This window comes from Canis aureus, chromosome 14 (assembly GCF_053574225.1).
Source record: "Canis aureus isolate CA01 chromosome 14, VMU_Caureus_v.1.0, whole genome shotgun sequence".
Classification (NCBI taxonomy): Eukaryota; Metazoa; Chordata; class Mammalia; order Carnivora; family Canidae; genus Canis; species Canis aureus.
Window position 1 is genome coordinate 63,717,204 of NC_135624.1, and position 28,000 is coordinate 63,745,203.

Here is a 28,000-nt window from a genome sequence, read left to right on the forward strand (position 1 = left end):
TTTTTGCTTTTCTCATTTTCTGAGTTGGTTTAGAGTTTTCTTAATAAACCTATATGTTAAAAAAAAAACAAAACACCTATATGTTATCGGTCAAGATCCTGTCTTTAGTTAATACCAGCATTCTCACAGCAGAAAAGGAATTCCCAGATTCCTTTGGTGAAGGAATGGCAGGGTGAAGATGGTAGCATGCTCACAACTGGCTGGTTGCTCCAATGCCCTGCCTTTATCTGCCGTTCCAAAATCTTGGAAAACTGAAAGTATTTTCTTGAATTTAGTGCAAACTTAACCCCTGATCTGAAGTTAATAGTCTTTATCCCACTTAATATGAAATCTCTGTTTCACTGCAAAGTATCTGTGTATATAGCACCTCTGCATGATGGTGAGGGACGGTTACATAATATATGTATTACACGATTGTATTTCTTTTCTAACATCCAAAATATTTTTGCATTCTGAAGCATCTGGCTACAAGGGTGCGAGATAACAGGTTGTGGATAAAAATCAAGTAGATTAAAAAAAAAAAGATGTTATATATTTTAGAGAGAGAAAGTGAGCAGAGGGAGGAACATAGGAGGAGAGAATCTCTGCACCGAGCCTGGAGCCTAACGCAGGGGTCCATCTCATGACCCTGAGATCATGATCTGAGCCAAAACCAAGAGTCAGACACTTAACTGAGCCCCCAGGCGCCCCCAAAACTAAGGAGATTTTTTTAAAGATTTTATTTATTTATTAGACACAGAGAGAGAGAGAGAGAGGCAGAGACACAGGCAGAAGGAGAAGCAGGCTCCATGCAGGGAGCCCGACGCGGGACTCAATCCCTGGTCTCCAGGATCACGCCCTGGGCTGAAGGCGGCCCTAAACCGCTGAGCCCCCCGGGCTGCCCAACTAAGATTTTTAAGAGTTTTTTTCTCTTATCTCTTCCTTGCATCATCCAAAGATTATTTAGGAAAATGGTAAATTATGCTGAACCTGATGCCAAGAAGGCTAGGTTTCCCTTATCTACTTCATATTTATTTTAAAGGAACACTTTTAGCTTTGAGGAACTCAAGTTCTTACAGCCAGAGTTTGGCAGAGCTGGAATTTGAAACTAGTCTTTAATTTTCCACTGCTTCAACCTCTCAATCAAGGCATTTTACTACTTTTCTTGTGTGTCTTTTGTGGAAACCACCCTTGGTATTCCCACTCCTCAACTCTAAACATCTTCATCAGATCCATATGAGATTTCTTCCTTTCCTTCTACTTTCCTGTTTGAAGGTCTCAGAGACTCACCCTGCCTTATTCCTCTCTCAGTACTGCTAATATCTGTACCATTTCGTGGGTTTTCCTAAACTTGGTGTGGAATATAACACCTAGGGGCTTTTCTGGCTTCCTCACCACATCTGATGACAAGTGTTCATTCAGGCTTTTTTCATTTCAAAGGTCCTGCTGCTAATCACTAGGGGTTTAACAAAACTAATAGCCATAAAATAATAGCAAAATAATTATAAGGATGTTAACAAAGAATGATTTTTGCTGTTTTTGTCCTAGAGTTCCCCATAAATTCATATTTTGATTTCTGCGTTTTTTTCTTAGAATGGATTTACCATTAACGCCCCTTCTGACTCTACCATTAAGATGCATTTCAAGTCTGATGGTAATTGCAAGGTAAAAAAAAAGAGTAACGGGGCCTTTAGTTTCTGTAGACCATTTGATCTCAGGAACTTCTAGATTGGGTAGTGTATTTACCAGACCTTTGCCAAGATTAAGAACAAATACTGGGAATTTCTATGCTGCATCTATCCCCAGCTAGGTGAATCTTCTAGCAGAGTTCATAGCACATGGGTAGGCATTCCAAAATTCAACTTTTGTTAACTATGTGCCAGCTGTAGGGCATGCAAAATTAAGCTATCTATAGTTACGCTGAACAGAAACCTACCCAGTGTGGTAATTTCTGCAGAGATAGCATTGTAGGGGCAGAAAAATTTCCCTTCTTCCTAAGGTCTTTGCCTGGTTTATTTTATTTTATTTTATTTTATTTTATTTTATTTTATTTTATTTTATTTATTTATTTTTAGTTTTTTCTTTCTTTGCGTGGTTTAATAATTACATTGACTCAAGACAGAGTAACAGGAGGAAACCAAATTTAATTCTGTACATATAGGAGCTTCATAAACATATGGAATTCAAAGGAATGACCAAAGCAGGTCACTGTATGTTTCAGACAGAGAAACAATAAATTAGAATGGACAAGATAAAGAGGTTTGGGTTTGGAGGTTATAAACTGGCCAAGTAGCAAGGTCTTGCTCCTAGGCCTTCTCAGCCCTAAATCGTCTACTTGGTGACAAGGCCGCCTTCCTCACTCCGGGCCCAGGGAGGGGACCGTTCACGTAGACTCATCTCCTGCTTCTAGTGGGGACAAGGGAGGGGCTGAGCGTCCTTCTTTGCACTGTTTCTGAAGTCCCTTCGTTTCTAGATCATCTGTAGGCCGTCGCGGCATATTCTGGGGCGGCGCATTCTCTTGCGACCTGAGTGAGATTCAAATGAGATGAAGGGGGGTCTGGGGGATGTGGGGTGGCGTCTGGCTTCGTGGCTCCCTGTGCCGGGTCCACGTTCGGACTCCGCGACTCTGAACTGGCGGCCGCACGGCGCAGCTCCCGCACCGGCCGGCCGGGCTGGGGCGGGCCTCCGTGCACCGGGCTGCGGGCGGCGCCGACAGCAGGACACGTGCACGCGCTCCGGAGGCCTGGGCTGCCCGCGGCACTCGGCCCGACGGTCGTCCTCTCGGCCGGTTCTGCTCCAGACGCGCTGCTGGGCTCGGGGCGCACCGCGGAGGCGGGTCCCCGCGCCGCCGCCTCCTAGCGCCCAAGCCCGGGAGCACCTCCAGCGTCGGCGGCGGCCCCGGGCTCCGCAGGCTTCCGGGACCCCCGCCCCGCCCCGCCCCGCCCCGTGCGCCCGCCTGACCCGACGTGGCGGGGGCGCACGCAGGGGCCTCGCCCGCGGCGGCGGAGGAGGAGGGGCCGCGGGGGCGTCGGCGCGCGGGAGAGGGAGGGGAGGGGCAGGGGAGGGGAGGAGAGGGGAGGGGAGGGAGGGAGGGGAGGGGAGGGAAGGGAAGGGGAGGAGGGGAAGGAGGGGAAGAAGGGGGAGGGGAGGAGGGGAGGGAGGGAGGGGAGAGGAGGGGAGAGGAGGGGAGGGAGGGAGGGAAGGGGGAGGGGAGGAGGGGAGGAGAGAGGCAGGGGTGAGGGGAGGGGAGAGGCGGGAGGGGGCGTGGCTTCCCCTCTGGGCGGGCACCCGGCCCTGCCCCGCCCCCGCCCCGGCCCCGCCCCGCCCCGGCCCCGCCCCCGCCGCCGCCGCCTCCGCGCGCCAAAATCAAACCCCGAGACCGGGCGGCCGGAGAGGCTGCGGCTCCGGGGCCTCTGCCTGCGCGTCGGGTCGGGTTCGGCGGCGGCGGCGGCGGCGGCGGGGGCGGCCCCAGCGCGCGCACCTGCGGCCACCTCCATCCCCCCGTCGGATGCGCTCGGGGCGCCGCGAAGCCCGGCATGGCCACCCCGCCCAAGAGAAGCTGCCCGTCCCCCGCGACCGGCTCGGAGGGAAGCCGCATCAAGAAAATCGCCATCGAGGGGAACATCGGTGAGGAGGCTCGGGGAAGGCGCCCACAGCTGGGGGCCCCGCGGCGCGCCCTGCCGGCACCTCCGCTGCTCCTCGGGGACGGCCCGCTCCGGGCGCCGCGTGGCTGCGGACACGGCCTCGGGCCGCCGCCCCAAGGCTCCGCGCCCTGCCCTGCCGGGCCCTGCCCTGCCCTGCCCGGCCCTGCCCGGCCCGGCCCTGCCCGGCTTCCTTCCGCGCCCGCGGGCGGCGGTGCCCGGGGCGCGAGGTCGGGCCCGAGACGGTGCGCCTGGGCCTGGGCCAGGGCCTCCCGCTGTCGGGACTGCGCCAAGGGGAGGGTCGCCTTTGGTTTTGCCTTGGTACCGAGGGTGCGGCGGGGCTGTAATCTCCACGCACTAAATCACCTTTTGGGACGCCCTCCTCAGGGAGCTGAGACGGGCCCGTAATGCTGTCCTACCTGCTTCCATCACGATCAAGATTCGGTACATTTCTGTCCCCTCGAAAGCTTCCCGGCGCTCCTCCGTGGTCCGCTGCCCCTGCACCCCGACCCCTCGCAACCACCCACCGGGTTTCTGTGCCTGTAAGGTCCGCCTTTTCCCAGAATGTCCTATAAATAGAATCACGGACTCTGTAGCCTTTTGTGTCTCACTCCTTTTATTGAGCATGATTAGATTTTTCATATTCTTGTGTCCGTAGTTCTCTGCTGAGTAGTGTTCCACTGCATAGATACACCAGTTTATTTCTTCCCCAGTTGTGAACATTTGGATGGTTTCCAGTTTTTTTTTTTTTTTTTGGATGGTTTCCAGTTTTAACCATTATAGATAAAATGGCTCCAAATATCTGAGTACGAGGAAAGAGCTTTTTAATGATCTTAATACTGAGGAGTTCTCACCTCTTCCCCCACATCCAAGTAAACATTGGCTTATGATTCCAAGACCAGTAGTGTTTCTGTTCCTAACCCACATGAGGGTGGACTATACCATGCACGTCATTTTGCAAGGTACATCTAAACTTACATTCTTCTGTATTTCCTACCACAGGAAACCTATGCCTGATACTTCCTGTTCTGATAGAATTTTTTTGGCACCAAGTTGAATACTGGCCATTCATGCATACGGCGAATGTTTTTCTAAAATTCTTAACACATTCAAAACTCTTGAACTTCTTTAAAAAGATGAGGCAAAGCAGATGGTGTAGCAGCATTCCAAGGAGCTGAACACACCCTCCAAGAGGAGACCTTGTTGCATTGTTCCAGTGAGGCATCAGTCCCAAAAGACTCTCTCATTTGGTCTTAGGATAAGTTCTTTGAAGTTGAACGTTTACTAGTAGGATTCCTTCTAGCAACATGCTAGATAAAGAAGAACATGTATATAGGAGGAAGTAGTTGAACAAAGCCATTTCTTTCTTTCTTTTTTTTTTTAAGATTTTATTTATTTATTCATGAGAGGCAGAAACATAGGCAGAGGGAGAAGCAGGCTCCCCAGCAGGGAGTCTGATGTGGGACTCGATTCCAGGACCCAGGGATCACGACCTGAGCTGAAGGCAGACACTCAACCAGTGAGCCACCCAGGTGCCCCAACAAAGCCACTTCAAAAGTAAATTTGAATGAACAACCCCAAAGATCAATAACACAATGAATTAATCCCCTTCCCTTTCTTAAATCCAGTTAAGCAACATGTCATATCTAGAAAGTTACTACTCCTTAAACATCTTTAATCTTCCCAGCACCTGAAATAATTTCCTAATATGTCACCTCATCTCTAGCGTCTTGACTAGCTCCAGAGGAGACTTAGTATATGCAAATGTAATTTTGTTATTCCCTACTTAAAATTCTCTGATTTCTCCATCATCCACACTTGAATGAGTTGCACACTGATGGCTCGCTTTTGCACAGTAGTGGCATGCGTAGATTTGGAAAACAAATTTTAATGAATTGCTAGCATTTAAAAATTTTGAGATTCCTTGTGAACATCTAGATTCTTGCAATTTCTTACAATAGCAGAAGATCTGGTAACACTGGGCCTGTGTCTCTCTAAGATAACAATTTGCTAATATTTAGATGGGTTATGTTCCTCACCGCTTACTGTCTTAACACTGAAGCTTTGTCAGTTGCTATTAACGTGCTTGTACTATTGTTCCTGTCTCTTCCACCTTATTTGCCAGACCCAAATAAGTATAAATATACAGATTGCTAATATGTATGTAGAATACTATTTTGTGATTCCTAGAATTTGAACTTTAACTGGTCATTTTCCTTTTGTACTCATGTAACTTAACTTCTCATGTTCTCTGTTACTAAAATATTCCCTTGTGTTAGATTTACAGAGGCCTTACCTGCTTCTTCTCATCTTAATAGTTTATAGAGATGATTTTTGGCATCATAATGCCTGCTTGGCATTAGTAATTCCGTTAGGTCCCATGACTTTTTAAAGTATTAACATCTGTGACTTTTAGTTCTTGTTCTCCTTTGCTTTTATAGAATATGAATTTATTCATTGGCCTATTTTCTAGATCCTCACTTTCCCTCCAAAAGTTAAGGAACTAGATATTAATCTGATTGGGAACTACAGGTAACTATTGTTACTCTCTTTGAATTAAGGAGTAATTTTATTTTACTTTTTAAAAGATTTTTAATTTATTTATTCATGAGAGACAGAGAGAGAGAGAGAGAGGCAGACATAGGCAGAGGGAGAAGCAGGCTTCTGGAGGGGAGCCTGATATGGGACTCGATCCTGGGACTCTGGGAATATGCCCTGAGCCAAAGGCAGACAGACACTCCACCACTGAGCTACCCAGGCATCCCTAAGGAGTAGTTTTAAAGAGTACCTGTTTTTGCTCTTGAAATTTTAGAGTATGACCACATAAATTTTTTCTGTTTTTAGGCACATCAGAAGAAAGCTGGATTTTTTAGCTTTACATGTTTTCAGACACTGGCTGTTGCGTGATTTTTAATGTGTTCCTTGGACTCTCTTTCTGAACATCATGTTTTCCTTTCCTTCCTCCATCTAGTTCAGTGAATGTCCATTGATCATTTTATATGCTTCCATTTACCAATCTAAATGCTCCATACAAAATCTGTGGTCACCAGTCTTTTTTTCCATGATTAAATCTAATGGTCATCTAGTTAGATTCTGTGGTGATAATAGGACTTTGTGTTTTGCTTCTCAGCAGTTCTCTGTTACCTTCTTATTGATCGCCTTCATCCATCCCTGTTTTTGCTTTGTGTGTGATTTAAAAAAACAAAACAAAAACAACTTATTTAAGAGAGAGGGTAGGAGAAGAGGCAGAGGGAGAGAATCTTCAAGCAGACTCCCCACTGAGCTTGGGGATCCTGATGCAGGGATTGATCCCACAACTTCTAAGGACCTCTAAGGACCTCTAAGATCATGACCTGAGCCGAAACCAAGAGTTGGGACACTCAACCGACTGAGCAACCTAGGTGTCCCTCTACGTGTGATCTTTTAAAGTTCTGTTTTTTTTCTTCTTTTCTATTGCCTATGTAATGTCCTAGGTTTGAATATAGTCCTTCAAGTCAAAAGTAAGTTCTTTTTGCCATTTTTGGATCCAGTTTATAAGGATGAGGAATCTTTTCCTGTAAGCTTGCAGAAGCTTGTTTTTTAATATTTTAATATCTCTGTGTGTTTTTATTTACATAGGGAGAGAGAAAGAAACAGACTGAGAGAGAGAGAGTGAGAACACATTATGTTGACTAGAGATGGCTAATATAACCGCATTTGGTGACTTCAGATAGGAAGGGTGTGGTGGTCATCAGGAGTGTTGCCACCCTGTTACATTCTAGGTCAAGGCTTTCCTTACTATTAAGTAGAATGTATTACAAAGTAATATTAAAATAGTCAATATAATATGTCCTGATTATACCTGAATATTTCCTTTATTTTCCCTACGGGATATCTCGTTTCTATCTCACTAGAAACTAGTGAATAATCAGGGAAGCAAAGTACATACAACTTTTTTTTTTTTAAGGGTTAGATAAGTGCACAGAATCATGAGAGTGAAGGAGAGAAGACATGGCTATTTCTATTTCATGGCCTTTGCAAAAATGTTTTTATAATTTCTGTTAGTTATTATGGCTTAATGTTGTATAGTTATACAATTAATGTCATATAGTCACCCTGTCTCATTATTAAACTCTAGGTATTAGGCGGATCTTTATATTGATTTTATAGTTCATTTGGCTGTTTCTGAGTTGGTTTTAGATAGGAAAAATTTAAACTTGTTTGTAAACAGAGAATAGAGCCAGAAGACAGAAAAATTTTGAAAATGCAAGAGCCTGTAGTGATTGTCACTGTAGTTATAGCTTGTTTATCATGACAGTTTCCATAAAGAGGGTATTATTATTTCCATTGTATTATGAAGAAACAGGCTCAAGGAGTTTCAATGACCTGCCCAGAATCACATATCTAATTAAGTAGGAGAATAGCCTTAACTATTTCCCACAAAGTTATCTCTAATTACTTGGTTAAAGAAAGTGTTTTCTGCCGTAACACCTTGCCCACAATTTTACCAGGTTTTATTTTATTTATTTATTTTTTAAAAAGAGATTTTATTTATTTATTCATGAGAGAGGCAGAGATATAGGCAGGGAGCTTCCTGCAAGGATCCTCATGTGGGACTCGATCCCGGGATCACTCCCTGAGCTGAAGGCGGATGCTCAACCACTGAGCCACCCTGGTGTCCCTTCACCAGATTTTAAATTCTTCTGCTCCATGGCTTCGATAAGCTAAAACAAGTAACAAATATTAATACAAGTGGGTAGGAATTCTTTTAGTTTTCATTAAAGTAAATCTGAAGAGAAAGTTTAGGAAATTGAATATTTTTGTTTTTTGTATTGTTTGCTAGTATAAATTTTGTTAGAGCTGATGACTGTTTTGGCTTTTTTCTCCCACTAAATCTCCATCCTCATTTTTCCTTTTCCTCTCCCAACAGCTTCAGGGAAGACAACATTTGTGAATATCCTTAAACAGGTCTGTGAGGATTGGGAAGTGGTTCCTGAACCTGTTGCCCGTTGGTGCAGTGTTCAAAGTGCTCAAGGTGACTGTGAGGTATGAAAATAAAATTAGCTAAGTAGAATAAATATCTTTTGTTTTAGAAGACCAGTGGTATTTAACCTTTTGTTAAATTCTAATAAATTGTTTTTTTCTAATAAAATTTTCAAATCTAGCTTTAAGTATCTTCATCTTCATACATAGATATGTGTATATGTGTATGTATAAATATTCACTGAACTAAGCCCTTAAGATTTATGTACTTCATTGCATCTAAGTAGAATTTTAGGAGTTTTAAAAAATTAATTTAAAAGTTTAAAAAATTGAATTGCAAATTAAACTCCTTAGGTAGCTTTTTACATTTTGTTTAAAAACAAGCAAAAACAAAGACAAAAAAAAGTTACCCAGTAACTGAATTTTATTAGTTTCACCTTTTGAAACTTTTGTCTTAAAAGAGACAAGCATCTATTTATTTCTTTGTACTTTTCATTCTTGCCAGACTTTCACCCTAGACACAACTGTTAATTTCCCAGCACTTTCCATTCTACATTGCACGTAAGAAAGAAGGAATAATAGTTAAATTTCATTTTTTATTGTATGTGTATGAAGGAAAGGGATCTGATTGCTAGGACTTTCATTTCTGGAGAAATGAGACTTGAAATTGAAAACAGCATAGCAGAAATCTTCAAAATGGGAATGTGTAACTTTTTTAGAATTGAGGAGGATAGAAGATTGAACAAAAATGTCTATTTTTTCAAGTTTAGCTGTTGATCTGAGGAATCTGGGAATAATAATTGTGTACTTAAAATGTAAATCATTAGCAAGATATTCTATAGACTTAGGATATATGGTTTTGAATAACCGAAAATATTCTCTCACACGCTGATTTGTCAAGCATAGTTAGCTTTAGAGACACAACTTAGTACATTCTGATCCTTAGAATAATCCAGGACTAAATCTTAAAGGAAATTCCTTCCCATATGGACTCCATTTTCTTTTCTTTTTTTAAAGATTTTATTTATTTGAGAGAGAGGGAGAGAGTATAAGTGGTGGGGGGAAAGTCAGGGAGAGGGAGAAGCAGATTCCCCCCTGAGCAGGGAGCCCAGTGTGAGGCTCAATCCCAGGACCCTGGGATCATGACCGAGCCAAAGGCAGATGCTTAACTGACTGAGCCACCCAGGTGCCCTTGGACTCCATTTTCATAAGAAACTGATATTTCAGCTTGGTCTTTGGGGAAAGACTGGATTAGCCATAAGTAGAATTTTAAAGTGGGTAAATTTATTTGCTTCTTTCTTTTCAACATTTTTTAATGACCTATGATATAACTATAGAAAAGCATAAGAAACTACTTGAGTTTGAAGAACAATTGGGAAGCTAACCATAGCCAGGTCAAGAAATAGATTATTACTGATATTCTAGAAGTCCCTATTCTTCCTCAGGGCACAATATCACCTTTCCTAGGGTAACAACTCCGCTAAGGGTAATCACTCACATAAAATAATTCTTGCAATAATACTTTATTCTGCTTTCCAGTAATACTTTGACTATACATGAACAATACATGAGCATATCTCTAAAAAATATAATTTAGTTTTTTCTGTTTTTGAATCTTATGTAAATGAAGTCAACTATAATCTTTATCCTCTTGCTTTTTTTACTTTGTAAGTATGAAATTTGTCCATATTGTGGTATACAGTTGCAGCTTGTGCATTTTCATTGCCATATAATATTCAGTTATATTTATATCTCACTGTTTATTCTGTAACTTTGATCAATTTTTGAGTGATTTCTAGTTTAGTTTCTGTAAAAACAGCTGCACACATACAAGAGTTTCTCTAGGAATAAGAAGTAAAATCACTGGTTGGTGGGCTATTTGTATGATGCCTGTTTTCCAAAGTTGTTATTATCAGCTTCCTAATTTTTGTCATTCTGTTGGGTGTTTAATATTATGTTTTAAATCTGTATTTTGTTGATTGCTAATGATATTGTGATTATTTAATTAATTTATTTGCCATTTTGATTGCTTTTGTGAAGTCCCTGTTCAGGTCCTTTTGTCATTTTCCTTTGAATCTTCTGTCTTCCCTCCCCTCTGCATTTTTATTTCCCAGAGTATGTCTTGTTGGCCTTTTTCACTGAAATGCCCTACTCATGTTTGCTTACCTTCAGAAATGAGAGACCTATGTTCTAAAAACACTTCTTTACCCCTCATTTTGGGGTAAACTATCAGTGCAGTTATTCTCAGATGTTAGATAAGAACTAGACAAATTAAACTAATGTCAGAAATACACAAGAGATTCTTTTATTGAGAGAATGTTAGACTAGATTGGATTAGTTGACCTCCACTTAAGGCCCATTCTAATTTTAATGTCATAAGCTTCTAACTCATTAAATATGAATAACTAGTTCTCTGGCACATTAAATACCTCTGCCTTTCATTATACCTATAATCTGGGATGCAGAAACTGATGCCAAAAATGCCAAAAATTTTAATTTTGTAGAGAGAAATATAATTATCAGATTCACTGAATTCGGTCAGTAAGTTCTCTGTGGAGGCCCATAATTCTCAACCAGTGGAAGGAACTCATAAGAATCCAAAGTTTTATTAGTATGCTTATAGAATGACAGACAATCCCTTGGGAAGTTTAATATGAGAAATGGCTCCTAGTTAAAAATGACTGCCCTAGTGAATTACCGTTAGTGTTGGGATTATATTGACCCTTTTAGTTAGGTTGGAGAGAAGAGATTGAAAACATTGCATTAATATATGTGAGAAGACAAATTTATAGTAAGTCGGTTGTCTACTAACCCTAGAATCAGGGCCCAGGGGAATTAGTTATAGTATCTTAATGACTGATATCATCAGACATTGATACACCTTTGTCTCTATTTTCAGGATTCTCTATTTCCTGGTTTCACGGATCTGATATTCATGTTTATGGGTAGGGGCAATTTCTTCCCACGTACTAGAGTCAAAATTCCAAATTGATCTTTATAACTACCACATGGATGAACCTATACATTCATCATACAGTTTAATCTAGTCATGTTTCCGTAGTATTTCAATTTGATAACCTTAATTGGTACAGATTCTTGGAGGATAGTTTTATTTTTGTATATAAATTGGGGTCTGTTTATGATGTTGGTCCTTTGTACTTCTAGGTGGCATTTCAGACAATGTGGATAGTATTTTGGAGATAAGGTTGTGGAGTGTGAGGATGGTGGGGGACAGGTTCTCTGTATCTTTAGATATGTTCTTCTTTTATTCCAGACCTCCACTAAACTCAGGAAATGGGATTTTCTTCCTTCATCCTGCAGCTCTTCTCCCCCAGACCTGTTTCTGTTCGATTCCTCACCGTTTTAGTGTGAATCACCCATGGTCTAAATCTTAATTTTGTTAGAAGGTTGTCAGTAGTGAGAAGTAGTCGGTCTTCAGACCCAACCTTGGCAAGGCCAGTCTACTTGGGATGTTCTTCATTTATCTCACTCTTTGGCAGTTGCTGTAGAATTGGAAGAGTTGGGTTATTGGTACCTTTGATCTCTTACCTTAGCCAGTAACTTAATTTGCACCTTTATGCTTTGCTTGCATTTTGTTTTTTAGCTGTTTTATTTTTTTTTTACCTGCCACCTAGTGGCTGAAATGTTGCTATACTATTGATAACCACCAATTTTAGCAAAATAATGAGACAGAGTACCTAAAAAGATTATGTAGCCTTCCCTCCTTTCCTCTCCCACGATAACATTATCTTTAAAGGTCTACCCAGATGATCACCAATCTTGGAATTGAAGGTTTATTTCAAATAGTTGCTTATTTGGTGGTTTATATTATTATTTAGGCCCAAAGCTTTGATTTAATAGCTTCCATTTAGCTTATTTTTGAGATGGACAGATTCTTAGGGATATATCTCTGCTCTGTCCTGTTTTTCTTATTGAATTTAAGTCTTAAGGGGTCTTTGTTATTTTTTAAAAAAATATTTTATTTATTTATTCATGAGAGACACAGAGAGGGAGGCAGAGACACAGGCAGAGGGAGCAGCAGGCTCCATGCAGAGCCCCACATGGGACTTGATCCCTGGTCTCCAGGATCGCACCCTGGGCTGAAGGCGGCACTAAACCGCTGAGTCACCCGGGCTGCCCAGGATCTTTGTTATTGTGAAATACTATTTTACTTTTATCCAACACTTCTTACCACTAAGAAGCCACTGAAAAAATTAGAATTGTGATAAAGAAGGGATAAAATATACTTGTTTTTCAAATAACAGCATTTTTTGATAAGTCATTCTTGAAAATTAGTTAGGAATGAGTAGGAAAGTACTTCTACTCATACCTTCTGAAATATCTTGATAACTTTTTTGGCTGTTTTATGATTATCTTGTTTGGTAGATTCTGATCTTTTTTTGATTGAACTTAATTCAACTCTTGCAATGTTTACAAAATTAGATTAGAATTAAAAGATAATGATTTTGTATCTTTACTCAGTATTACTGTTTTTCACTTACCTTGACAATAATATGTGCTTTATGCAAAATAATGAAGTATTCTATCATGAAGTGAGTTATAGAATTATAGATATGAATGACAGAAACAGTAAAAGTTATCTGTTATCCCATCACCTTATCTGTATCTTATGTATAGTTGACATAGTAATTTATTATATCCGATATTGGCAGCGGGGTGGATACATAATTTTAAAAACTATACAGTAATACAGTAAAAATATACAGTAGTATTCAAACATTGTTTGAAGTTAAGAAAATATCATAGATTACCAAAGGAAGGAACTAAAACTCTCCTGGATTACTCAGAGAAGACTGCAGATCTTACTTGGTACAATAGTATACAATTTTGTGCTTTGCTTTTTTCTCTCTCATGTTTATTTCAAAGGTAATTAAAAATGTCAGAGTTTACTATAAATAATTTCTAAAGGCAACCTAACTTACGTGCATGTACCAGTATTTACATAATATAAATGCCTAATAATAGTGGAATGATAGCCTATTTGCTTAGTAATGTGATAAACATCTTTGTGGTTAAATCTGTAATCCAAGTTATTTCTTTAAGACAAATTTCCAAAAGTGCAGTTAAGTAGGCCTAAGAATATAGATTTTAAAAAGTAAATATAGCTAAGCTGTTTTGCAGAGATGTTCTATCAACTTTTACATAATATAATTTGACCCTGAGGCATTCAGATATTTTTATTTGGGTCCTTTTCAGAGGGGAATGAACTGAAAAAATTACACTCAAGTTGGTAAAGATGATATACAGTGTTTTTTTTGATACATTTTTAATCTGAATTTTATTCTTAATGTTCATAGTTGCATACAAAAACCCCCAGCGATTTGTAGTCTCTGAAACTTCATGTATAGAATCAAAAGAAAATATTTTATATGGGCTCTTAGATTATCCTGAAAAACTAGAAAATGATTTCCTGGCTTAACTGTTAATTTTTTAATTTGGTGTGGTTGAACTGAGACAACAGCTAACATCTTGAAAGCTATAAAAATGTACTGTAGATTTTTAAATTTTGTTTTAATTTAAGCATTTGTATTTTTAGAACAACTAGCTGGTTATTATTTTTTCAATTGGGTTATGAGTCAGAATTGGTTCTCTAAATTATTTTCATGTAGTAGACTTTGAAATTACTTTGGGCAAGAGTAAACAAATCTGGAAAATCCAAATAAAAAGAGTCTTTTTTTGTGTGATTAATATTTTCATTGTGGAAAAAACATCATAAACTTTACCATCTTAACCATTTTTAAATATATGGTTCAGTAGTGTTAGGTGTATTTACAAGGTTGTAAAGCAGATCTGTTGTAAAACAGATCTTTTCATCTTGTAGAACTAAAACTATATTCATTAAACAATTCTCCTTTACCCCTTTTGTTTAGCCCTTGGGAGCTACCATTCTTCTTTCTTCTATCTATGAATTTGACTACTTTATTTAATTAATTTTTAAGATTTTATTTCTTTTTTTTTTTTAAAGATTCTATTTTTAAGTAGTCTCTGTACCCCCTATGTGGCTTGAACCTACAATCTCTAGATCAAGAGTACATGTTCCACTGACTGAGCCAGCCAGGTGCCCCTGAATTTGACCACCTTAGATTCCTCCTTATAATTGGAATAATACAGTATTTGTCCTTTTGTGACTGGCTTATTTCACCTAGCATATTGTCCTCCAAATTCTTCAAAAAAAAAGTTTCAAACTTCTCACTATATAACAAGCCCGTTTCATATTATCTATGTAACCTACTTTGTTATCTTTGTGCATAGCAAATTTATCCTGTTTTTCAGATGAACTGAGTTCACTTCTAAGGATATTATTAAATGTCTGTATCAGGTAGATTTAAGGTAATACTTGCTGCTATCATAAGCTCTAAAATCTCTGTAGTTCAAAATAATAAATTTTATTTCTGAGAGAACAGTGCAATATGGTATTTAGTGGATAACGTATCATGCTGTGATGCAGCGACCCAGGCCCTTTGTAAATTGTGGCTCATCCAACCTCTAGAACAGTGCTTCAGACTTTAATGTTTAATAGAATGACCTGAAACATTTGTTAAATCACATACTTGGGCCCTTACCTGCACCTAGTTTTTGATTTAATGCATCTGATGTGGGGTGGGTGCTAAAAATGGGCATTTCTCACAAGTTCCCAAGTAATGTTGCTGTTGCTGTTACAGGGACCCTACTTTGTTATCCCTGCCCTGGAGCTGAAATTGAGAGCTTCTGCTCTAGGATCTTGGTGTCCTTTGCTTCTAGCTGATGGAGAAAGAGAGGAACATCACATTTGAGGTTTTTAGATTGAAGCCTGGAAATGGTATACATTGTTTCTGCCCTACTTTCATTGACTAGAATTGAGTCACATGGCCATGCTCAACTACAAGGGAGGCTGGGAAATAAAACCTGGTTTGTGTCCAGGAAGAAAAGCAATGTGGCTTTAAGGAACACATAGTGGTGTTTATTTTTTAATGTAACTTAAACTCAAAATGCCAAGTTTAATTAATTTATGTGGAAGAGATCTTCAACATATATTCTCTGTTTTCCACTTATAAGGTAAAAAAGAAGTTGATAAACTTCATTTAGCTGAAAAGATTCATTTGTATGAAATATTTTTTTCCCTGGAGGATGCTGAATAAATAGGAAAGTCAATTTATAATTAACAAAACCTTTTCAATGAAACTTAATAGATTTGTTCTTTAAGCAGTTTGGGAAGGCAATTAACTACACCCTTATTTCTGTTCATCACCTGCTGAGTTTTTTCTACACAGACTTATTGTTGACAGTTAGCTTCTTGCTGTTTTATGCCTTTTTTTTTTTTTTTTTCAATTTTGGGAAGAAGATTCAGTTAATTATGTGGTTTGCGGTATGTAATTTAAACTCTGCCTCAAAGTGCCATGTGTTTGTGTGGTTTTTAGTTCTTAACTGAAACTTTGAGGTCAATATTTATACTTCTGGATTTTTTTTTTTTTCCCCAGAGGAAAACCACCTACTTTGAGTGTGAACTTCTAGAAAGTGTTCAGGGGTGTTTATTTGGGCTAGGATTGAGAACAGGAATTAAGCCATCATATTTTATTCCTTATATTCCTTAGGATATAAGATTAAAGACTTCATACGACTTTATTTTGGAAACCTTTATATAGCTTGATGTTACAGAAAAGGCTGGGGAAGCATCCTTTGCCCACCATAGGGACCTCTGAAGACAGCTCCTTGTTTCTTCCTTTTGTCTGGGACTATAGATACATGTTTGACCCTACAGTGCACGTGGTAGATAAACTGTCTTTCTTCTAAAAACAAGAGTATTCAGGAAAGTCAGCTGTTAGGACAGAGCTCATTCTTGGTTTTCTGACAGGTAGGGAAATGATCATTCCTAGTTCACAAAGGAAGGACTTGTCTCCTAAGATGTTTTGCCTTCTGATTCTCTGGACTATGAATACGAGCTCTTCTTTGCCAAAGCAATTGCAGTTGAACTAATAATAATGGGATATGGTTCCTGTAAATGGAGGCATTAGGCTTATATGTTTGATTTGGCATGTGTTGATCCTCTTAGGGGTTACTGTTTGGTCACTGGAATTTAGAGAGACGGAATATTAGGAAGTGACAGTGACTGGCATATCCCAAGGTATGTGAGATTGTCCTTTTTTGCATAGATAAAATTGGAATTGGTTTTATTTTCCTTTCTAAAATTAAAAGTTTAAAAAGGGAAGCATATGCTTAATGATAAGATTGTAGGTGAAATTCAGTTACATTAAATGCTGTTGTAATAAAATTTTACATATAACCTGAATATTTATAAGCTCTAATTCAGCTACTAGTTACAATATAATCTTAGAACACACTTTAGTTTTTCTAAACTTTTCTTTGTCAGTAAAATGGGAATGGTAATAGGAAAAATCAAACTTGTGTAAGAATTAAATAAAAAAAACAAAAATGAAAGTCTATTGGGTTGGAAAGACTATATATAGTCAGGGAGTGTTTTATAGTAAGTTAAAGTACATGAGATATTTGGGAGATTCTTATACTAAAAAATTATTTATTTATCTGAAATTCAAATTTAACTGGAGGTCCTGGGTTTTGTTTTTTTCTTTCTTAATCTGACAACTCTAATACTAAGTATCCTAATATATTCTAGTACTGTGCAAGAAAGAATATTGCCACAAAAAAGAAGGAATTTCAGTGACTTCTTTCTGTTCGTCCTCTTATCTTGATTTGGAAAGTGTGGAATGGTAGGGTTTATTGACTTTGACCTATAATAGTGAAGTGGCATTAGTGAAGTGGCAGTCCTCAGATGCTCAAAATTACTTCTATGTATTTTACAAATTAGAGGTATATTTAGAATACCAGGTCTCTTTAAAAAAAATCCACATATTAAATTAGATATCCCCTAATGAACACTACTATAATCAGACTATATAAAAATCTAATAACAAAAATTTGACTGTATAGAATATTTTAATGGATATTGTGGTTGGGGGAGAGACTGGTAAATAGGTACTGCCTAGGTATCAGGAGTTTTTAAGGATTAAAGAATCCCAGAAGAGACCTAAGATGACCTTGCCAATTTAATTATTTAAACACATAGTACTGGCAGCCCCGCTGGCGCAGCGGTTTAGCGCCGCCTGCATCCCGGGGTGTGATCTTGGAGACCCGGGATCGAGTCCCACGTCGGGCTCCCTGCATGGAGCCTGCTTCTCCCTCTGCCTGTGTCTCTGCCTCTCTCTCTCTCTCTCTCTCTCTCTCTCTGAATAAATAAATAAACCTTAAAAAAAAAGCCACACACCTAGTACTTTATGCAGAGTTGGTACTAGGCTAGAGATATGAACAAAGTAGTGAAATATTTTATTTTATTTTACTTATTTTAGAGAAGTAGAGAGGGGCAGAAGGAGAGAGAGAAAATCTTAAGCAGATTCCCTGAGCACTGAGACCAATTCAGGGCTTGATTCCAAGAACCTAGGATCAGGACCCAAAGCGAAACCAACAGTTGGACACTTAACTGACTAAGCCACCCAGGTGCCCTGAAGTGAAACATTTATTAAGCTTTTGTGATATTTTGTAAGAGCGGTAGGTAATTTCACTGTTTCTAGAGGTCAAATATTGAGAAGAATTTTAAAATTTCTAGTTACAGAATGCCAAATTCATACATTTCTTTGTCAAAAACTTGAGGAGTGAAGTAATCCCATTTAGAAATTGAGCTAACAATTTGCAAACATAAGAATTTTATCTATTGGGTCAGATCATGACTAATTATATCTAGCATTTGAGCTGTAATTATGATCACAGAGTATTATGTGGGAATGTGTGATTGCCTTTCCTCCAAAGTTTAGGGTTATATCAAGAGTACATTTGGGGCTCCTGGCTGGCTCACTTGGTAGAGCATGTGACTTTTGATCTCTGGATCATGAGTTCGATCCCTGCATTGGGTGTAAACAAACAAAAAATCTTTAAAAGAACTATTATATTTATCAACATGAATTTAACAATTTCAAGAAATTTTAAAGCTGTGAATGTTCATTGATTATGGAACAAAATCACACTTTAAAATTTGGGTCTAAATTTTTTTTTTTTTTTTCTAGTTTTAGTTGATCCTCATACTAGTACATATAGAATTGGTAAACAAGTCTGTATATATATATTTTTCAGGATTTTGGTCCACCTCTTTTCTGATTATATCTAGTCATGTCAGCTTCTTGTTCATTTTAGTTAACTGTAGCTAATTTGCTAAAATCTAATTTACAAGTCTTCATTTGCCTTTTTGTCAGTCACAAGGAAAAGTGGCTTATACAAATTCACCATTTAAATCACTTGTCAAGAAGTTGGCTTAATTTTATTTTCTCCAGAAAGCACTAGAATTTGAAATAACCCTGATAGGTATTTTTCAAATTTACTGATTATAGTAATGAAGTTCCATTTTTATAATACTTTAAAATTAGGGGTTTAATTGGACATTTTCTACATTAATTATTTAGGCTGATCAGAATATGTAACTATATATTGTTATATTATTTAGTAAAGATTTATTTGAAGTAGATACTATATGTGTGAAGTTTTTAGGAAGTAAACTGCTTATTGAATCCTAGGAGTTCTTAATTATTTTAAGATATAAGGCACCATCATTTAAAAGCTAACTTTATTTAAATAAGCAAGTGTATATACACTATATATATGTGTGTGTGTGTATATATATATATATATATAAATATATATGTAGTCTATGATTATTGAGGAACCAAAGACTTTTAAGTAGATCTATTAATATTTACTATGTTAGAAATTTAACTTGAAACACTTAAAAAATTTGCCAGCTAATTCATTTAAAAATCACAGTTGTAAGCCCATTACATGTTAACTAACATAAATAACTATTTTCCCCCCCCAAAAAAAGAATTTAGTGAGGAAAGTGAGATTGTTTTACATTTTGCATATCTCTTAATGTCTGACTTATTAGCAAACCTGAGTTCTCATATCTGCTTCTACATTCCAACTGTTGCAATATCATGTGTTATGTAGCATCTAGAAAATTATACATTCATAAGAGAATGAGAATGGAAAAAGGTACATTTGTTACTAAAATCTTTTTTTTTTTTTTTTAGGCTTGTAGACCCCTCTCAGAATCTCAGGAACTCCTCAGGCATTACCCTGCCACACTTTGACAACCTCTGTTCTAGATAGTATCTTTAATCTGTAGAAATTAAAGACTCAAAAGAAATTCTATAAAAGGGCAGCCTGGGTGGCTCAGCGGTTTAGTGCTGCCTTCAGCTCAGGTCGTGATCCTGGGGTCCCGGGATTGAGTCCCGCGTCGGGCTCCCTGCATGGAGCCTGCTTCTCCCTCTGCCTGTATCTCTGCCTCTCTCTCTCTTGTCTCTCATGAATAAATAAATAAAATCTTAAAAAAAAAAAAAACTATTAAAAAAAAGATTCTTTAAAAAAAACCCTGCATCCAAAAGATTAGTAATTCCACTGTGTCATCACATCTGGTTTGTGTTCATATTTCTCTATTGTCTCCTAATTTTCTTATAGTTTGTTGATATCAAGAGTCAAAGTTCACATGTTATATTTGGTTGATATGCCTTTTAAATTTTATTTTTTATTTTTATTTTTATTTTTTTTTAAAGATTTTATTTATTTATTCATGATAGTCACAGAGAGAGAGAGAGAGAGAGAGAGGCAGAGACACAGGCAGAGGGAGAAGCAGGCTCCATGCACCGGGAGCCCGACGTGGGATCCGATCCCGGGTCTCCAGGATCGCGCCCTGGGCCAAAGGCAGGCACCAAACCGCTGCGCCACCCAGGGATCCCGCCTTTAAAATTTTAATGTCTTGGTTCCTCTTCCTTTTTTTTCTTTGTAGTTTAATACTTGAAGAAACTGGGTCATTTGCTCTTGTACAGTTTCCATCATTCTGGTCTTGGCTGAGTGCATCTCTGTGGTATAGTTTAACATGTTTCTCAATCTCTGTATTTCCTGTAAATTTGTAGTTAGATCTTCTAGAGCTTTGATTAGATTTGGTTTTAGTTTTTTTTGGCTAGACTTCTTAGGTACTGATGTGTACTTTCTTTCACATTTCACCAGGAGCATGTCTTTTTGTGATGTCAAAATCGATTAGTCTGTTCAGGTTTTGTCAGCTTATAAAATTTCCCTCTTAGTTTTTCTCTAATAATTTTAGGATCTGTTGCTAATTTATGCCCTAATCGTTCGGTGTTGGAAAGATGATATTCTAATAATCAAGGCTGTTAGCTAAGATTCTTCAGTCAAAGAAGACCATTTCCTCTTCTACTATTTCATTAACCTGAAGTAACATTTGTAAAGAAAGGGCCAGAATAAAAAAAAATTTTTTTCTCATTAAACTTTTGTTTTAATGGGTCTTAAAATTCTGTGACAGAATTTTGGTCAAGTTGTTTCCATTAAAAAGTACTGATTTTAAAAACTAATGACTTAAAACTGCCACACACACAAACCAAATGGTCCACACAACATTCTCCCTTCCTTCTGAGGGTTTTACGATGCGTTGTTCTCATTAACCAGACTTTTACTATTCAACCCAAGTGGCCGATTGACACAGTTCTGAGGCCGTTCTTCCACCACCGATCAAGACTGGGGTGGCAGGTGTTGGGGATAATACTCATTTAGCCTCCTGGGCTTTCTGGGCAGACTGGGGGACTCTGCCAGCTCCAGCTGCCTTCTTGTCCTCCGCTTTGAGGACATCCGCGCCACCGTCTGTCTCATGTCACGAGCAGCAAAACGGCCCAGAGGAGGGTGGTCAGAGAAGCTCTCAACACACATAGGTTTGCCAGGAACCACATCCCCAGATTTCACGAACTTGGGACCATCTTCCAGCTTCTTTGCAGAACGACGATCTATCTTCCCCTTCAGCTCCGCAAACCTGCAAGCGCTGTGAGCTGCGGGTCGGCCCAGCACAGGTGCGTGTCCAGCACCGATTTGGCCTGGAGGTTCAGGAGGATCACCTGAGCCGCGAAGCCAGCTGCTTCCACGGGTGGGTCCTTGTTGCTGTCGCCGGCCGCGTCGCCGCGACGAACATCTTTGACAGACACGCTCTTGACATCGAAGCCCACGTTGTCCCCAGGAAGAGCCTCACTCCAGCGTCACGGTGCATTTCCACACTTTCCTTCGGGTGTAACATTGACCGGAGCAAGGTGACCCCCTGCCAGGCCGAAGAACACCAGCCCCCCTCGGCCCCGGGCCGGTACCGACACCACCGATTTTGCAGGCGTCCCGGAGAGGCAGGTGCAAGGGCTTGGCAGGTGGACGAGTCGGCGGCGGGATGCAGCCAGAGCTCCGAGCAGTGGGTTCCCGCATCCCCGTCCTCACGGGGCACTTTCCATCCCTTGACCCAAGGCATGTTAGCCCCTGGCTCCAGCATGTTGTCACCATTCCAGCCAGAAACTGGCACAAATAATGCTACTGTGTCGGGGTGGTAGCCAATTTTCTTAATGTAGGTGCTGATTGTTGGTGTTAACACAATGGATTCCACTGAGCCACCTTACAGCCAGAAGAGATAGGAGGAAATTGTTAAGGAAGTAAGAATACAATTTTTTATATTTTTTCTCTAAATTTCCAGAATAATTAATTGGTGACCTAGCAACCTCTAAAGATGTTTAGAGAGTTTTTTTCCCCCAGGTTTTCTTTAGATTATGAATTTATAAATTTATGCCTTCCATTCACCATCCCTTTCAGATGTTCGAAGACTCCTGTCTTTTTGACAAGTGGAAGCCCTTGCCCTTGGTACAACCTCAGTAGATTTTGATAGTTTACTTGTTCCCTGGAACAAGATGTATTAAGCTCATCTTGTACATTTCTTTCTTCAGGCATAGAATCTGGTATATGACCCTAATTCCTTTCAGTGGGAAATGGTATTTAGACATCATAATCTGGGTGACATTTATGTTTATTTCTGCAAGCTTGTCATTGTTTATAGTCCTTTTGGTGGGCAGAGTTAGGAAAACTGTATCTTATAGAAAGGAAAATAATTCATGAGTTCTAGATGCTAGTTCAAATTCATAAATAAGATTACAGAAATTGGGGTACCTGGGTGGCACAATTGGTTGGGCATCCCACTCTTGGTGTTGGCTCAGGTCATGAGATGGGGCTCCGTGTTGGGCCCCACATGCAGCACAGAGTCTGCTTGAGGATTCTCTGTATCTCTCCCTTTGCCTCTTCTCCTTCCTGTCCATCTCTCTATCTCAAATTAGAAAAAAAAAAAAAAAAAGATTACAGAGATTTTACTTTATTTTTTATTCTGTATTTTTTTTTCTTAAACTGGAAATATTGGTTGTGATTATGAAATCACAAAATGCTGGGGAGACCTTGCTCTGTTTTATTAAGAAGATAGGCCCCAAATGCCTTAAGGGGCCCAGTAGCTAAACAAATAAATCAGGCCTGTTGTGAGAATCAACAGGAAATATCAGAGGCTGATAAAACGGAGAGCATATGTCCCACCTGATGGAAGCATGTGTGACGTGGCTATAAGTAGTTTTTACTTAGAGAAAATACAGACACAGTATTGCTTGGTTTTCACAATAATTTTTTTTTCATTTGAGTATAGTTAATACACTATTGATGTTACATTAATTTCAGTTGTTAGCATAGTGGATTCAACAAACTGAATCTTGAACTGTGCTCACCACAAGTATATCTACTGTCTGTCACCATACAACTTTATTACAATATCATTGACTATATTCCCTATGCTGTGCCATTTTTTCTTGTGACTTACTCATTCCTGAACCAGAAGCTTATATCTCCTACTCCCCTACATCCATTTTGCCCATCCCCCATCCTCCTCTTCTCTGGCGGCCATCAGTTTGTTCTTTGTATTTATAGATTTAATTCTGCTTTTTGTTTATTTTTTATTCTTTTTTTTTTCAGATTCCACATATAAGTGAAATCATATATTTGCCTTTTTCTGACTTATTTCACTTAAGTAATACCGTCTAAGTGCATATATTTTTTTTGAGTTAATATTTTTGTTTTCTTCGGGTAAATACCCAGTAGTTGAATTACTGGATTATAAGGTCATTCTATTTTTAATTTTTTGAGGAAAGTCCCTACTGTTTTCCACAGTGGCTGTACCAATTAACATTCCCACCAATAGGGTATGGAGATTCCTTTTGCTCCACATCCTTGTCAATACTTGTTATTATTTTTTATTTTAGCCATTCTGACAGGTATAAAGTGATATCTCATTGTGGTTTTGATTTACATTTCCCTGATGATTAGTGATGTTGAAGATCTTCTCATCTGTCTTTTGGCCATCTGTATGTCTTCTTTGGAAAAATGTCTATTTAGGTCTTCTGTCCATGTTTTTTTTTTTTTTTTTTTTTTTAATTTACTTATGATAGTCACAGAGAGAGAGAGAGGCAGAGACACAGGCAGAGGGAGAAGCAGGCTCCATGCACCGGGAGTCCGATATGGGATTCGATCCCGGGTCTCCAGGAACGCGCCCTGGGCCAAAGGTAGGCGCCAAACTGCTGCGCCACCCAGGGATCCCTTCTGTCCATGTTTTAATCAGATTGGGTTTTTTTATGTTGAGTTGTATGAGTTTTTAATATATTTTATATGAGTTTTTAATATATCATCCCTTATCAGATGGATATATCATTTACCAATATCTTCTTCCATTCCATTCAATAAATTGCCTTTTTGTTTTGTTGATAGCTTCCTTTGCTTTGCAAAAGCTTTTTATTTTGTATTGCAATCTCAATAGTTTATTTTTGCCTGAGGAGACGTATCTAGAAAAATGTTGCTATGGCTGATGTAAGAGAAATTACTGTCTGTTTCTCTTTTAGGTAGTTTTATGGCTTCAGGTCGCACATTTAGATCATTAATCCATTTTGAGTTTATTTTTGTGTATGGTATTAGAAAGTAGTCCAGTTTCATTCATTTACATGTAGTTGTCCAGTTGTCCCAACACCATTTACTGAAGAGATGGTCTTTTTTCCTATTGTATATTCTTACCTCCTTTGTCATAGATTAATTGACCATATAAGCGTAGGTTTATTTCTGGGCTCTCCTCTTCTATTCCTTTCATCTATATATCTGTTTTTGTACCAGTACCGTACAGTTTTGATTACTACAGCTTTGTAGTTTATCTTGAAGTCTAGGATTGTGATAATGTTACTGAAAGATCCAAGTTCGGCTGCTCATTGCTCAAAAAGCCAATACTCAAGATGAATTTTGATTGATAATATGAACTTTATTCAGGAGGTCCACCACCTGGGGAGAAGGTAGAGTCTTGTCCAAAAGCCGACTCTGAGATTTCTGCCTGGCCCAAAGATTTTTAAAGGAACTTTAGAGCATTTAATCAGTAAAAAGGGAGCACAGTGGTCTGTAACACTTTTTGATTGCGTGTAGACTCAGTGGTGCCAGCTATAGATATTATGGTGGTTGTGATTGGTGCCCAGGGTGGCGGGGGAGGTTGTGCAGGAGAGTTTAGTTCCGAGTTTTTCTAGGAATTAATAAACGATCTGTAGATATGCCAAGAAGGTTAACTGATCATGATCACTAGGGCTAAAGTTGCTTGCTAAGACTTACAGACTACTAAACTGTCTGGAGGGGCTGAGGCCATGGATTCAATGTGATTTTTCTTTCTCATGATTGCTTTCGCTATTCAGGATCTTTTGTGATTCCATAACAAATTTTAGGATTCTTTGTTCTAGTTCTGTGAAAAATGCTCTTCTGGTTTTTGCATTTTTTAAAAGAAGATATAAATCTAGGTGTATTATGTGAAATTATTTAGCTTTTAAATTTTGACAACTAATTCCAGTTTTTAAAAGGGCCAAACAAGTATTTTCTGCCATAGGCTTTTGTTTGTGACTTCTTGTGGAAAAGCTCTAAGGAACTGATGGTTAAGCTGGCCTTTCAAGTTCTTCTAGACCTCAGGCATCCTGAAGAATACCATGGGAAAGAGCAGGAGGAAGAGGACTTAATCATGTTGGTTTTGCTAATTGTGATGCATTTATTTATCTAACTTCTCTTTTGGGCTTTTTAAAAAATTTAAATAACTATTGATCATTAATTTTGCCTTTTGTTTCTTTTTTCAAATTCAAAATAGGAACTGACAACATCTCAGAAAAGTGGTGGGAATGTTCTTCAGATGATGTATGAGAAGCCTGAACGGTGGTCTTTTACCTTCCAGTCATATGCGTGCCTCAGTCGAATAAGAGCCCAGCTTGCCTGTCTTGATGGCAAGCTCAAAGATGCAGAGAAATCTGTATTATTTTTTGAACGATCTATATATAGTGACAGGTATATATAATAAATGAGTTGCACTTGTCATTTTGGAATCATGGCTTGGAACTGGAGCTTTTTTTTTTTTTTTTTTTTTCTGTTTCCTGGTAATCAAAACAAGGCTGTTTTGAGGATTTGAAATGCAACATTACCTTTAGCAGTTTAGTAATAATGGCTAATGCCATTATTAATTATAGGGAAGCCCTAGTGTTAATTAAAGTTGCTAGCTTCCGTGGAAACTTTAAGGAATATGATAGCCATCTCATTCAGATTTGCAGAGAAGTATTTTTTTCTTCTACCCTTCTTAAAATCCTCATCTCCTTTGGTTAAATCTGGATCTGTACTCTGGACTTGCATCTTCAGCAAGATCAAAAATCTCTAAGGGGGGGGATTTTTGATCCTTAAGTTACCCTGCTTATGCAAAGATTCTTTTAAGCTAGAGTTGGCTCAGAACAAATGTTCTCAAACTTTGGTCTCAGGATCCCTTTTCATTTTAATAATTATTGAAGAGCCCAAGAGCTTTGTGTCTTATTGATATTTATGTTATTAAAAATTAAGATTGAGAAATATAAAGAACATTTACTTACTAATTTATTTAAAATTAGTAATAATAAACCTATTACATATTAGCATAAATAACATACTTGTAAAGTTATATTTTTCAAAACAAAAGAATTCGTGAGGAGGATCATTTTATATTTTTGCAAATCTCTTTAATGTCTGACTTAATAGGAGACAGCTGGGTTCTCATTTATGCTTCTATATTCATCTGTGTGCCATGTTCTTTTGGTTGAAGTATAGTATATACAGTAATCTGGCCTCTCATGGAACCCTTGAGAAGATCTTGGGGACTACCAGGGGTCCTTAAACTACATTTTTGAGAACTGCTGGCAAAGAACATATTTCCTATAGTTGGAGATATTCTGTTGATTTTTTTTCTGCTGTCTAAGGCATTATCTGCCATGGATCTTGGGAGAATGTTCCATGTCCATTTAGTAGATTTACTTTCTCTTTTCTGTTTCTTTGTGTTTTTTGGAAAGGAATTATGTGTTGATATAGACTCTCTTTCAGGTATGTCTTTGCAGCTAATCTGTATGAATCTGAGTGCATGAATGAAACAGAGTGGACAATTTATCAAGACTGGCATGACTGGATGAATCACCAATTTGGCCAAAGCCTGGAACTGGATGGAATCATTTATCTTCGAGCCACTCCAGAGGTGAGACTCAATAAAAATTTGCTTGCTCCATTGACAATTTAATATTTAGAAATCCTTTTGGTGGCACGCAGTGAAGGCAGTTTAGTTGAACTCCACTCCCTTACTCTACCTCTCACATCCAAATTAGAAACTCATATCTGTGTAGATAGAAGCATTCTCTTTGTCAGCAAAGTAGAAACCCAGATTTGGCAAGTTGCTCTTTTTAGGTCTTTCTTTGTACTTCTCAGTTTTGTTCTTCATTATTTCTTCCTAACTTTTGCAAAGTCTCTTACCTGTTACAGCTAGATTGAAATTTTGCTTGAGTGACTGCTAGAGTATAGGCATCTTGGTGTGAGACGGGGTATTTTAATTACTGTTGGATTTCCATTGCCTAGAACAGGACCTAGATACATAGTAGGAGCTCAGCAAATATTTGTGAATGAATTGCAAAGTTGATGGAGGTCTGTTTCAAGAAATCTTTTATGTCTGTTCATGGCTTGGACTGGATAGCAGCTTTAGTTGAGAAGAGACTTAGAGGGCTCTTTCCATCTTCAGTTAAGGGAGCTTACTTAGAAATGTGCCTTTCATGATCGGTTGTAAAATAACTGTTCTTACTTATATATGAAGTTATGTAATGAATCCAGGAAGACCAAGTGGATGACTTTCATAAAGCTAACCTAAATAAGAGCTTATATTTATTAAATTCTAGATTTGGTGCTTACATTCCAGTTTTTCTGTTTTTTATTCCTGTCTTCCCTAAGACACAAAGAAGGCTCTGATGAATATAAATGTCATGATTTCTAGCCTGAGAGAATATTATGTTATTATTGAAGCTGAATTTTTAAAGAAACCAGGTTTCTGATTCCAAGTGATGACTTTGTTCTTTTTAATATAAAGGAAGCTCGAATTTAACATCTATTTTGAAATTCACTTTTGTTTTTGAGAATAATTTTTTTTTATTTTAATTACGAAAATAGGG

At 38.6% G+C, this 28,000-nt stretch overlaps 1 protein-coding gene across 1 annotated transcript in view; it reads left to right on the forward strand.

Annotated features, from left to right (window-relative positions):
- Positions 1-3,375: 3,375 nt before the first annotated feature.
- Positions 3,376-28,000, forward strand: part of DCK (deoxycytidine kinase) — a 31,106-nt gene continuing 6,481 nt past the window's right edge. The window contains exons 1-4 of the mRNA XM_077848308.1: positions 3,376-3,606; positions 8,530-8,645; positions 25,648-25,841; positions 26,895-27,042. Of these exons, the coding sequence (XP_077704434.1) occupies positions 3,516-3,606; positions 8,530-8,645; positions 25,648-25,841; positions 26,895-27,042 (549 nt within the window). The 5' untranslated portion in view covers positions 3,376-3,515. The remainder of the gene's footprint in view (positions 3,607-8,529; positions 8,646-25,647; positions 25,842-26,894; positions 27,043-28,000) is intronic.